Source organism: Athene cunicularia (genome assembly GCF_003259725.1).
Source record: "Athene cunicularia isolate RWA chromosome 5 unlocalized genomic scaffold, athCun1 chr5_part2, whole genome shotgun sequence".
Classification (NCBI taxonomy): domain Eukaryota; kingdom Metazoa; phylum Chordata; class Aves; order Strigiformes; family Strigidae; genus Athene; species Athene cunicularia.
In genome coordinates this window covers 1,269,179-1,282,313 of record NW_020799102.1, presented here as the reverse complement: position 1 = coordinate 1,282,313, position 13,135 = coordinate 1,269,179, and the positions used below count along the sequence as shown (strand labels likewise).

Here is a 13,135-nt window from a genome sequence, read left to right as displayed (position 1 = left end):
GGGTTGCTAACCTGGCAAATGCAGTCACAGGTCTGGAGTCAGAGTCCTTGTGTTCTGCATGAGCTCATCACTCCCCATGTGCTCCACGATACATCTCCACTAACTGGAACCTGTGGAAGAAAAGCTGGTCAAAGCAAAAAATTTGGAGCCTCTCTTATAGTCAGACAAAAGAACGTGATTTTGAAGATGTCAGAACTTGACCCAAAATGTTCAGAATTGTTTTGAAGGGGTTTGGTTTTCCTTTTAAAATCTGCATAGTGGAGTGATTCATGGGTTGATACTAAATGCGTATGATTTGTACTCTCAGGGTCTGTAAGATCTATTTGAGCTCATCTCTGGGAATGCTTTTGTAGATACATTCTGTCATTTTAATTTCTCTCAGAATATTTTATTAAAAGGCTGTCTGATTAGGTCAGACTTATGCATTTCAAACTTTTGAAGACAACTGCTGTGAGGTTTCACGGCACATTGCTTATATATTTCTAGAAAGAAGTTCTTAGGAGTACTTCCTATGCTGTAAGAATCCTACCCTTGGAAGGGTTTTTTTTGGTCCTCCTGTTGATAAAAATGGATTTAAGACATGGCGAATTGCATTTTTGAGCATATAGCTCTTGCTGCGAGGGTCTGCAGGAGATGAAGGAGTTAAACAGACTGTCTTTAGCTGTGCCTGTGAGAACTGAACTACTCTTAAGCACCTCTGATGAAGTGTTACAGAAATGAATTGCCCCACCACTTTATAACTCATGGATTGGGCCAGCAGTTTTGAAAAGTGTCAGGGAGTATCATACTTATTTCAATTTCTTGTAATTTTGCCAAAATGCAGTTGTTTGAGAGGGAAGTTTGTGATGGTATCTGCCCTAGGTAATATACTTTTCAGCCAGAGTGTTTAAATCATTTCAGAGATAAATTTGAGGCAAAGTGGTTTGTTTGTTTTCATCAGAGAGAAAAATAGCATGTCACTTTTATTGATAAGTTAAAGTGGTGCTGTGGTTTGAAACAGTAACTTGCATTTTTCTGAGGTTTAACTTTGGTCAGATACAGAGAGAATTATAGAAGGACACAGAAACATCCCTCTGGCAGCTAATTATACCCTGAACAAGTGCACTTGCCATATGCTCTGCAGGGTCCATTTCAGCTTTCAGCTGCTTTTGGTGTGTTTCAGGGAAATGGAAGTGTCTGGCACATGACAGCTCTGGGTTAGTCACAAGCTGAGCTGGGTCTAAGGCCAAACAACAGGATGAAGAGGAGGAACAGTCTGTCATTGCTTCCTCTGAGGTCTGGGCTCAGGTGTCTTGGTAGAGCCCATGGAGGTGTTTGAGTGCAGGTGGGATGTGGGTTAAGGGAAGGGCTCCTAACAGGAACATACTGGAACAGAGCTGCTTGGAGAGTGATGACTGGAGAGATGAACAGAAGAAGGCAGAGGGACATGAGTGACTAGAGACTGGGGATTGGTAGCCAGGAAGGAGAAGATAAAAAACTGGGGGAAGATTTCTGAGGTTTGGCACCAGCATATTTGGGAGACGCCCAAGGGACTGAATGGGCAAGGAGGTTAATAACAGCGTGTGCACACGTGTGGGGGGAGGTGGTCAGCCTGGTGCTGAGAGTTTCCTTCAGCTTCTGAGTGTGCGACATCCCCACCTCGTGTTCGTCCCTGACACCCGTTAGGTGAGGGGGTGAGTGTTGCTCGGTGAGTCACAGGCACTTCATGAGAATCTGGAGGCTTGCCCAACCCCAGCCAGCCAAGCCTCAGGAAACTTCTTATACTGATCTATCTATTTACAAAAGTAGGGTTTAGTCATCTTTTTTTCTTTTCTAAGAGATTCAGTAAGCCTGGTGTAAGCATTAACTGTGTCCTCTGCATATCCTAATGTCTGCCTTTCTCTCCCCTCTGTTCTTTGTAGGTTGAGGAACTGAGCCCAGGATTTTCCAAAGCAGGCAGAGTATACATTGCCAAGGTAACCAGTCACTTGTTGCTTTCTTCAGTTCAGTCACATGCTTCTAGGATAAGAAATATTTGTATTAAAAAATTATCTTTGGCTGTAAAGTGCTAAACACATGTAAATTACTCCATGCAGAAGCAAGATTTTATAAGATGATAACATTTCTAAAAAAGGCTAAATTATCTAGTGCAGAGGCATTAAAATTCAGGGAGGCAATTTTCCACTGGAGCATCTTTCTTGTGTTTTAAGAGATCAAATTCTGTATAGAGCAGCACTGGTAACTTGTAAGCCACAAGCTGGAGGTTTAATCCCACCATGGATTTCTGTGGTGTATACAGAAAGAGAATCATGAGGAAAAGTAAAGGATAAAGGATGTCTCTAATTTTACCAATGCAGATGGGAGTCTTGAATGGTGATTAAATACACCACGAGTGCTTGGAGCTAGAGATCCAAAGATCCTTTTGTTTGTGTTGAGGGAATAACTGGTTTTGAACTCTCAAACGTTAAAATTGCTGCTTAATTTCTACAACCTCCAGTTGGAGTCTAGAAATATTTAAAGCCCAAATAACGTTAGAAATACTAGCCAGAGTGGGCGTACCAAAGAGTAGCTGTAGTCATTCTCTGTGAAATTCCTGAATTCCCAGTGTCCCAGAGAATGTGAATTTTATCAGGGTAGCGTGCAAGTCATAGGGTCTGCTTGGTCTGGAGTACATTATTCCTGGAACCTAGGTGCAGAATTTATTTCACAATAAGCATGTCATTAAAGGAAAATGAAGGTGATAGCAGAGGAGAAAAACCCATCAAGACATGTAATAGCCTTCACACCAGCTGGATTTTATCTCTGATATATTGCAGAGATACATATAATACACTGTGTGTATTTAGTCACAAGTCCATTAAGTAAAATCAGCTACGTAGGCACAAACCTTTTGTTTCTGGCGGCTTATGTACGGTGAAGAATGTGCTCTTAACTGCTGCTCTCTCTGCCTGTAAACATAGCCAGCATTCATGGAAATTCAAAATCACCCTAAATGTCTTGTGTAGAGTAAAGAATGAAAGACTTGGAACTTATTTCCAGTGAAGCTGCAGCAGCAGATCCTTCCAAGTCTTAACCTGAATAGATTTTCGGAGTTGATGTAAATATGTGGGTTTCACTGTGTGTAATCTACATGGACTGGTACGTTTTTATTGGGCTAATAGTTCACCACGTGTCTGGCAGCTGTGATTGAGCTTCAGAAATACTCTGCAAACACAGGTTAGCAGAAAGGTTAATAGGACTATTTGTATCTGTTGATTTTGGGTTTGGGGTTTTTCTTTCTAATCCCAGGCTCTATCACTTTGGATCACATTCGTAATCACAAAATTTAAAAAGTCCAATTGGTATCTAATTATTTTGAAGGCAATAGTGCTCTGGGTCAAACTTCAAAAAAAGAATTGTGTTTTATAGTCATCTTCTGGCATTTTTGACTGATGTGTAGAGACACAGGGTTTTTAAAGGCTTTGAGGATGTCTGTGACTCCACCTATTTTGAATTGACCAGATGCAGGAATCTGTCAGTGCTCACAGCAGCAGTTTTTCAGAACTATCCTATGACACAGGAGAATCCCCAAAAGACACACGTGCTGTGCGGTGACGCTGCAGAGTCTGACTCCTTATCCTAACTGACTGTTGGCTTTTTATGGCACTTTCAGCAATGATTAACTGCATTGCTGATGGGTTTTTTAGCAACCACTTCCTTTTACCATGCTTATTTTGTAGTCCCCAAATGCCTCCATGATTCTCGGCACCAAAACCCTTCCTATTACACAGGGGAATGACTGTTGCTCTGCTGTTGGAGGAGAATTCAGGATGAAGAGTATTTCACACCTGTTGAGGCCCAAGAGACTTGTGAATATTAGACATTACAGGTGAACCTCGTGTTTACCACCCGAGGGAACTTTGTAAGATGTGCTCTCAGTACAGAGGTTTTGTGATTAAAGGGGTATGAGGAATAGTGGCTAAGTGGAAATAAAATTTGAGCTTCAAAAATGGTGAAAATCACAGGGACACCTTAAAATCTTCAACCAAAAAACCCAATCTCCTTGCCCAAAAATAAAAAGAAAAAAGGAAATCTAGTATTCCATAATCTGATGGTGATTATAATGCTTTATGAAGGAAGGATACTGCAGGAAATGTCAGAAACCTGTGTGCAAATGGTAGAAACAGCTCCTTTTATCAGTTGCCAGGGTCCATAATTGCTCGGTTACACTTGCTGCCTGTTTTTCCCCCATTTAACTCTTCTCACGTTGTCACTTTTTCTTCACAGTGTTACAGGGACATGGGGAACAACACCGCAGCTGTTCTCTGGATGAACCTTGCTTCAGAGCTGCCAGCTAATACAAAAGAGGTAGCAGTCTCAGTAAGCACGATCAATGATGAGGGGAAATAAAATTATTCCAGAGATAAATTTGTTTTCAAAAAGTTGTTCCAGTTTGTAAGCCCAGGTTTTAAAGTATTTTGTTCCTTAGCATGGACTCTTTTCTTCTCTTGGGACCTGTTATCCAAATGCCTGAAGCAATTCAGCAAAATAAGGAAAAATAATAAGAAGCTGCGAGTGTCTGATGGGGGTTTAGAATTCCAGGTGGCCCCAGTGCTGTTCCCACACTACTTGCAGGGCGAGGTTACAGCCCCCTGCCGACACTGGCCACATGCTCAGCACTGGGCCCCGTGAGCTGGGGGATCTGCAGGACTGCACCTCCCAGCACCCTGTTCTGGGGGAAGGTTTATTTGGTTTGGTGCTGGTGTGGCTGGCTGGCTCAGTTCAGGTGAAGCCACTTAAGCCGAGTTGTTGTCCTGGGGCTGGAGCTCTGTGCTGCTGCTTCTCATTACCTGTGTGGCTCTGGAGGAGCAGCCAAAGTCTAACTCTTGGTGCCAGGGTAGCTCCTGGGCTCCCACAGGCTGGAGCTGATGGTGCTGAGCCATTCAGAAGTTTGTGTGTGCTGCCCAGCATTTTGTGTGTGCTGCCCAGCGTTTTTTTTTAATATCTAGGATATTTCAGCTTTTTTATTACTTTTACAGAGCTTTGGAGGTGGACTATACTGTGGTTTAGAAACTGCCATGTGGCAGCGTTCCCCAGCTGGAAGCTCTTCTGCACTTTCCTGTTAAGCAGTAATTTTATAGAAGGTGCCCTCAAATTACTGCCAGTTAGAAGCTGGATAAAAGGCCATCAGCTTTTAATATGGGTCTGATGTTATTTGCATGGTTGTGAAAATACAAGCAATGTTAAGCAAGGTCCTCCAGATCTTAACAGCTTCAGCCTCAGTCTGATGAAACAAACATTCTGGGTGGAAGGCAGAATTATAAAATACAGTGTTTTCGTGCCACTCTGTTTGAAGGCCATTATTAGTTTTTAGGTTGCTGTAGCTGAAGTATTGTGCTGAGATTCAAATCCCAAGTGTGCAAGAGATCTTGGCAGACCAGCTGGCACGGAGCTGGCTTTGCGTGTGCTACCACCTGCAGGGCACCAGCCTGCATTGCCTAAACCCCCCAGCCACTGGCCACAGCCAGACCTGCGGAATCCAGGGCAGGGAGCAGGATTTGTTCCCTTCTGGCAGAGAAAGCACCCTAGCTGTGCCTGATGGAGAGCTTCGTCACCATACACTGGTTGGAAATCTCTCTAGACAGAGCTAGAATGGCATGGCTAATAAATATAAAGACAGTTTTTTCGAAAAGAACAAGAAATATGTGTTAGAAGCTTAACAGCTTAATCAGAAAAGCACTGAGATTTTTCAGGAAAGACCAGGAGAGAGCTACAGGCAGAAAAGCCATGAACAGTTAATTCTCTCTCCTGCTCTGAAATTAAAAGTGGGAGTCGAGTAAGGAAGCTGATGCTTAAGTGGCTTTAAGTCTTTGCAAATGTCAGTTCTCATCATAAGTCAAATAACTTCCATCATGTTAAGAAGAAAAAAGCAGAGGCATTTATCCAGACTCTGTAAGTCAGTGAGGGAGCAGGGGTTTGAATTCTGCTGTTGTGGTTGTCAGTTCTTGTCTCTGAAAAGCAAATAAAAGAGAAACTCTCTTTGATATTTGGAAAACTTCTGTAGGCTTCAAAGACAGTAGTGTTGAGAGAGAAGTACAGAGGAGAGGAAAAAGGCATTAGGGGAAAAAACATGGGTATATTTAAAACTCTGGTGTGGGGTTCGAGAAGAAAAGGGAAGTTCTCTTCTTTAATTGTTTCACTTAGGCTGTATATTTATGTGTTCTCTTACTGCATTTCCAGGATGCAGAAAGCGAGAGAGAACTGGAAGAGCTGCGGGCGGTCTGGGAAGAGTAAATCTGTAAAGGCTCATTGCACTTGGTGCTGCACGGACAGTGGAATTCCCGTCAGAGGGGTTTTGTGATCCTGACAACTTCGATTGCACTTCATGGATAAGCCACAAGAGTTTACAGGAAAAAACACGCAGCAGTCTGATCAGCATGCCTAGGAAAAAACCTTGGTGGGATTTAATCGGATAAAATTTTGTATTGTTTTTCTTCTTACAGCACTGCATACGTTTTGATTTTAAAATTCCTTAAAAAATCAAATTCTTAAAAACGGAGCGGGGGAGGCTGTATAGGTAGAATTTGTGGTATGAAAATATTTGTGATTATGTATATATCGGAAAGGTGTGTGAGATATACTTTGTGATATAAAATATATACATATTTATTTATACACATATATTTTACATCACATCATCCTCTACCTATCTGACAACTTGAACTTCAGGCCTGCTTGATGGTGAGCTCTCTCAACTGATTCCTGAGGAAGTCTTCAGCCAAAAGCTTTTTCAGATTAACTCTCTTTTCCGTAGTGATCCGCATTAACTGAGTAACTGGTGCCATGCCTTTCGTCGGGGGTCACGTGCGGTGACGCTCGGAGCCGCCGGGCTCGGTGGGCAGCTGCTTTCTGCCAGTGCACTGTGTGGGAGGCAGCGGGATGTTCTCACTCCCTCAGCCCCTTGGCTCAAATGGGCGCTGAATCTGTGACTTACACTTGCAGAACAAGAAGACAGCAATGACTTTGCGTGAGTTCTCAGCCCTTTCTTCCTTGCTGTGAACAAATGGGTGCTGGTGTCCAGAACACACTTGTTGGCCCTTTCCCACTCTGCCTAAACTCCCCTTGAGGGAAGCCAGCACTGCTCACTGTAGGGAGTTATTACCAGGGGACCAATGAGATTTTCTTCACAATACAAACTCTATTTTTTAAGAGGTGCATTGATTTTTGTCAGAGAAGTGAGTACTAAGATTTTAACCTTTAGGACTTCCTCCCAGTGATGTTACTCGCTTCACTCACACGAGATTGAAAACTTCCTGTGTCCCTCTAAACTATGCTGCTGTGGTTTAGATGAGATAATTTAGTTTGAAAAGTAGTTCTTTATCAGTGGAACACTGGTTACAGGAACAGGAATATTCTGTGGCAAAGCTTGACGCTTCCCTGTAACGTTCTTCTACCAGTTCTCCTTGACTTGTTAGGTGACACTGAGAAGGTGAGGCTGACGACAGACGTTTCCCCTGACAGCTCCTGGGCACCAAGCAGAAAGTAAACTCTGCTGTGCACTGACACCAATGGGGAAGCAAAAACTATGTGCAAAAATTTCTCCAAATATTTAATAAGGCTTTCTTGACAGCCCTTCAAATTTCCCCTGGCATCTAGCTGGACGCTTAGTTCTTAATGTTTGTTACGTCTTGCCATGTCGTATAGTGTTTGTGAAGTGTAAAGTAGAAAAGTGCGAGAGTGAAACATTTCTTAATCGCCTTCTTAGTCCCTTGCACGTGTGTATTAAACTGATGGGGTTTTTTATTTCGTGAAAATGACACTGAAGGGGAAATGTATAGCAAACTCAAGTTTAAAAACTTCCCATTTTATAGATTTGGCACTTTTTAGCTTTCTTTCTGTTTGTCCAAATTAAACTCTAAAATTTTGGTGCTAAGCTCATCTCATGAGATCCAGGCAAGTGTGCAATTAGCTTTATGATAAAAATTGATACTTCATAAATGGACAGCTGAATCCTGACAGGCTGAAGTTGATCCCTATGGTTTTTTTGTACAGATCTCCCCCCATGATAAGTGGGCACTTGAGCTGTAATTGCGGGGAAATTTTTTATATTTGATCAGTGTGTGCTTTTCTTTGAGTTCTTCAGTGGAATGGTGAAACTGCCTTTTTTACTTAGTGTGAATCTGTCTTGTTTCAAATATTTCCAGTCGATGACCAGGTTGGTTTTTTTCTTCTAAACATCTGATCTTTAAATATTTGCACAAGTCTGTCTTTTTTTTTTTTGATTGCTTAAGCCAAGCTGGGAAATCCACAATAGGAATATCCAAAAGATATTGATCATCAATGTGATCCTTCTCTTGCAGGGTATTTTTCTGGAGAGAAATGATAATAGCTCTCAAAACAAGTCGTGTAGTTAGCTGTCCTTGTGTTGTCTTTCCCTGCCAGCAAGTCCCAGAGTGATATTAACCAGTAGCGTTTGCTGTTCTGTGTGTTGTTTGAAGGTTGCTGCCTTCCACAAGTAAATGATCGCAGTGTAGGTAATTGGGAGAGTGCAAAAAGGTAATATTTATGCTACTGAGAGTCTGTAGCTTTACTTATTTGCAGATGCCTTCAAGCCTTCACCTGTTGTTTAACTTGTCAAAACATAAACTGTTTAACATAAACTGTCTTTGGATTATGTATTTTCCAGAGACAACTTTCACTCTGTGTTTCCACAGATTTAAATTCTCCTTTGATTTTTGGGGGGGTTTGTCTGTTTCAAAACAACAAGGGGCTCTAAGTGTGACAAAAACCTGTGGATTCGCTGTTCCGTTCATCTGCTGCTTGGGATCCTGTGCTGGGCTTGATTCGAGTGCTTCATCCCATTTACGTTCGTTAAGTCTGTAAGAGGGGGCTGCATGAGGAAAGCATTTTGTTAATTTGTTAATTGCCAAGGTGCCGTATTGGTTGGCAGCACCTCTCCAGACAAGCAGTCTCTGTTGTCATGAAAGAGTGCTGTAAAAACACAGCTTTGGGTTACAGACTAAACAGCCTGTTCGGAAACTGATACCTAAAATCTTGTTTTTCTTACCGATAGAAGCTGAAGTCATTTTCTTCTGGGGGCAGAAGGCATCTGGTGCAGCCGAGTGGGGCATGTTGGGTTGTGAGCAGAACCTTTTCTGTCTGAGTAAAAATAACCTGCCTCCCTCGAGGAAGAGGTGGTCATTAATGCGTGGTGATTCTTCTTATCTGGCGTTCATTCTCAGATGGTTTCACACGGGTACAACCTTTCCACTCTTTTTTTTATTCTATTTCGGACCTCCGGTCAGTGCTTTAAGCTTTCTGCACATTTGATTGCCTGCTTCGCTTCTGTGGTTTTTTAAAAAATAGACTTTCATTTTGGCTTAAAGAGCAGGGTCTGGCATTTCACTCCCGCATATCCTTTGTGTGTGTGGCCTTGTCCCTTTCTTGGGGGATCTGGAGCAGGGAGCTCTTTTCCTCTGGTTTTGGTACAGGAGGGCTTTCCCCCAGCGGCCTGCTCCCGCCGGCAGAGCTGGGGTGAGGGCTGTGTCTGGCGTCTTGTTTTTTCTCCTCTGCTGTATCTGCTGGAATCCAATTAATGTGTCTCTAAGACGAGAATGAAAGGTGATGACAGAACTTTCAGATCCTTTCAAGTGCAGATAAAAGCTGTATTTTGCCATTTTCAGTCTGATCTCCAGGAAGTTATGACATAACGATCAGAAGAGCCTTTTTTGTTTTGGTTTTCCCTTTTCTTGGCTTGTTGTGAATAGGAAGAATGTGACTAACATAATTCAATTCTAACAGCCTAGCTTGCAGGTTGATGTGGAGATAAGGCAAGGCTCTGGAACTAAAACACTTCCCAATGGCCAATCCTTGGCTTTTTTTTTTTTTTTTTCTCTTTAGCAGTAAAATGTGCAGTCAGTCTCCTCTTAGGCTTTTGGCATGCCGTGTGCTGGGGAGGGGAAGCCGTTCCTGTTCGCAAGGGGAGGGTGAACCTCAGTAGCTTTCAGACAACGTGGAAATTGAGACTCTTTAAAACTTGCACATATTTTGTGGACCAGTCCCAGAGTACAGTGGGAATTTCTCTGCACTCTACACATCCCAAGACCAGAAGAAATTAACCTACCTTTTGGTAGAGAGACTCCATCCTGCTCCTATCCAGATAGGTTCTTCTGGACTTACCCCAGGGTGACAAAGAATAATTTCCTGGAGCTACTCTTGTCTTAACTTTAAAACGTACCTACCTGTGGTTAAATTATGATACTAAAGAATAAGTGAAGCTTTTAACTGTTTCCTCACTGTGCTGTTCTGTTGGAAATAGAGTATTTCTAAACAAGAAGGGGATCCTGCTTAAAGGTACCTGTGCTGCTCTCTTGCTTTTTATGCCAATACATGTCTGGGTGAGGAAACCCAGTGGCTGGGTGGAGGTTGTCTACGTAATGTCCTTGCACTCGTGCGCATGGTGGCTGTGCTGAGGGCGATAGGAAATGATGGGAAAGTGATGTTCAACATTATCGTTTATATATTACTGTTTATATAAATTATAATGTGGGTTACACCTGTAGCAGATTTTGTATGTCAATACAACTACAGCTTAACGTTTTTAAAGTGCACCAAAGTCCTAGGGCCACGCTTCGTGGCAAACGTTGTACTCCACATGAAGTTGTTTTTAAATAAAGGTGGATAATTAGTTGTGACCTGGTGTGGGTGTTCTGCGCTCAGCCTTCGTGGTCCCAAAGGCCACCTTCAGCTTCCCCAGGACAAAGCCATAAACATGAGGCTTGCTGGCTGTGCTTGGCGCTGGGTGCTTTAGACTGCTTGAGTTTTAGCACATTTCATTTCAAATTGCTTTGCAGAGAGAGTGAGTGATGACACTGTGCTTCAGCATTCCCCAAAATCCAGTTAGTTTGGGAGTTCAAATACAGCAGTTGTATAGAGGACTAAGTGAGGTGGGAAATGGGGTTTAGGCCACCTGACAGCAGGTAGGAGCAATTCTGGTTGTGTTCAATTCCTTGTCGACCTCATATCCCCACCCTTGGGGGAAGGACACAAGAGCTGTGTGGAGGAATCCTCCCTGGAAAGGCAGCCTGAGCACCAGCCGCCTCGCTTCCATGGCTCCCCCCTTCCCAGGAGCAGCCCTGGGACTGTCTGCGCTGTGCAGCTACTCCAGAATCTCTTCCCTTTTCTTTCCTCCTCAGGGTGACATTGTGGCAGCCTCTGGTACCCTGGGTCACCATGGGGAGAAGTTTGATTTGCCCAGGAGAAAAGGACCCCGGCAGCGGTGCGGGGGGGCCCAGGGTGAGACCTCTGCCTCAGCCAAGGGTGTGACGCTGGGGCCACCGCCTCAGGGAGGGAGTTGCAGGTACCCACATGTTTGGTGTAAACTTCTTGGACCATCAGAAGTTGCCAAATGGCATTTACAAGGGACATTTTGCAATACTTGAGCATTAACTTGGCCATCAGTGGCTTAGAGCACAGTTGGGAAAATGGTTTTAAGCAGTTTGGACATGGCTGAGAGGAGGTCAGCGTTGACCCCATGGCCTGGGACAGGATAGTCTTCAGAAAGAGGGATTTAAAAGCAGACAAATTCAGTTATGTAGTTGGTTTCCAATAAAAAGAGCATACCAGAGCTGTGAGCACCTCTCCCATGTGCTGGGAAACATCTGACTCAGTATTGGAATAGAAATGTCAACATCGCTTCCTCCTAGGAACGGGACAGTCATCCCAGCCTGGCTTATTTCTGCTAACCCCAGATTTCTCTGGTTCAATGACACTTGTAATTCCTTGGAAATTCCCTGGCAAAATCTAACCTGCACAGACCCTGCTTGGTTGGAGGCAACCTGAGCTGGGAGGACTGCAAGCAGGGGGGTCACTGTCTTGTTCTTAATAGCAGCTCGGCTGCTCTGTGATGAACCTTTCTCCTGATGTGGAGGAGCAGTTGCTGTTTTATTCGGAGTCATTTAGCATAAGCCCACCTCAAAGTCTCCTGAATATTATAATAAATAAATTGCTGAGGGTTTTCAGCAGAAAACACTGATAGAATTAAAATTTACACAAGTTAACTTGGCTAATATTTGAGTATTGTCTGCAAAGCACATAGTAAAAAAGCTGACCTTGGGGAAACATTTTCACTGTGAAGGGAAATTGAGGTCAAAAGCTGGGGGGAAGTGGCAGGGGAATAAGGTTGAACACAATTACTGTTCGTTATAGACCTGCCATGGTTCTGGTTCTGCAGACGCAGGCAGCTGTGGCAGTAGCAGCCGTGAGAGCGTGGCCTCGGCAGCTTGAGGAGCCAGAGAGCTGGTTCTCTTCATGAGGGGTATTTAGTTCTGACTTTCTGAGAAGGGCTCAAGACCCTGAAAACAGACAATACAGGACGGTCCTCTGCATGGAGAGTATCATCGTTCTAAATGTACCCCATAACAAAACTCAGCTTCTTATTTACTGGCCTGATGTCAGCTCGACTGCAGTGTAGAAGTTAGCGGTCTTTTGGATTGGGCTTTGATAATTAAGTTGTTTATGAAAAGCAGAAGAAGCGCTGCGATTTGTCTGGGCTCCCTGCGCTGGGCTGCTTACGTACCTGCAACCAATTGTTTTGAGGGCAAGATTAATGAGGGACTGATTGCTTTTCTTGTTAGAAAAAGGCTTCGTTTTGCAGCCAGGTCTCTTGTGTGTCTTTTGCTCAATAGCAGAGAGCGTTGTTACAGCATTTTGGTGGCTCCAACGCTGCGGTGGGAGCAGTGTGGTACCGGCCTGCAGAGGCAGCCATTGGAGTGGGAGCGGGTTTGGACACGGGCTGGAAATACACAAAGCCTTTCCCAGCATCCCACTTCCATATTTAAAAAAAAATAAAATAAAAAAATCATGTTTCCTGGCAGTGTCTGTCCTTAAGCCTGAGAAATGAGGTGGTCAGAATATTGCAAAATCGTTCAAGTAAGTGCTGGAAGCGGATTCCTCCTGTGGCCATGGAAAGAAACGCTGCGGTCGGACACTTCTCCCACTGCTGCCCTGACCACGCCAGCACCTAAAGCTTTGTTGGGGCTTTGTAGAGCCCCAACTTTAAGTGCCTTGGGGGTAGGGCAGAATAATGTAAGGACAAGGAAAAAACAAGCAGTATTTATCAGTGTCCAACAATATTCCTGAGGAGCAGCAGTGATGACTTTTTTTTTTTGGGGGGGTG

The 13,135-nt window shown here is 43.6% G+C and overlaps 1 protein-coding gene across 1 annotated transcript in view; it reads left to right on the top strand.

Moving 5' to 3' along the window:
* Positions 1–10,652, top strand: part of RMDN3 (regulator of microtubule dynamics 3) — a 38,012-nt gene extending 27,360 nt beyond the window's left edge. The window contains exons 10-12 of the mRNA XM_026850155.1: positions 1,902–1,955; positions 4,246–4,326; positions 6,199–10,652. Coding sequence (XP_026705956.1) covers positions 1,902–1,955; positions 4,246–4,326; positions 6,199–6,252 — 189 coding nt within the window. The 3' untranslated portion in view covers positions 6,253–10,652. The remainder of the gene's footprint in view (positions 1–1,901; positions 1,956–4,245; positions 4,327–6,198) is intronic.
* Positions 10,653–13,135: the final 2,483 nt, after the last annotated feature.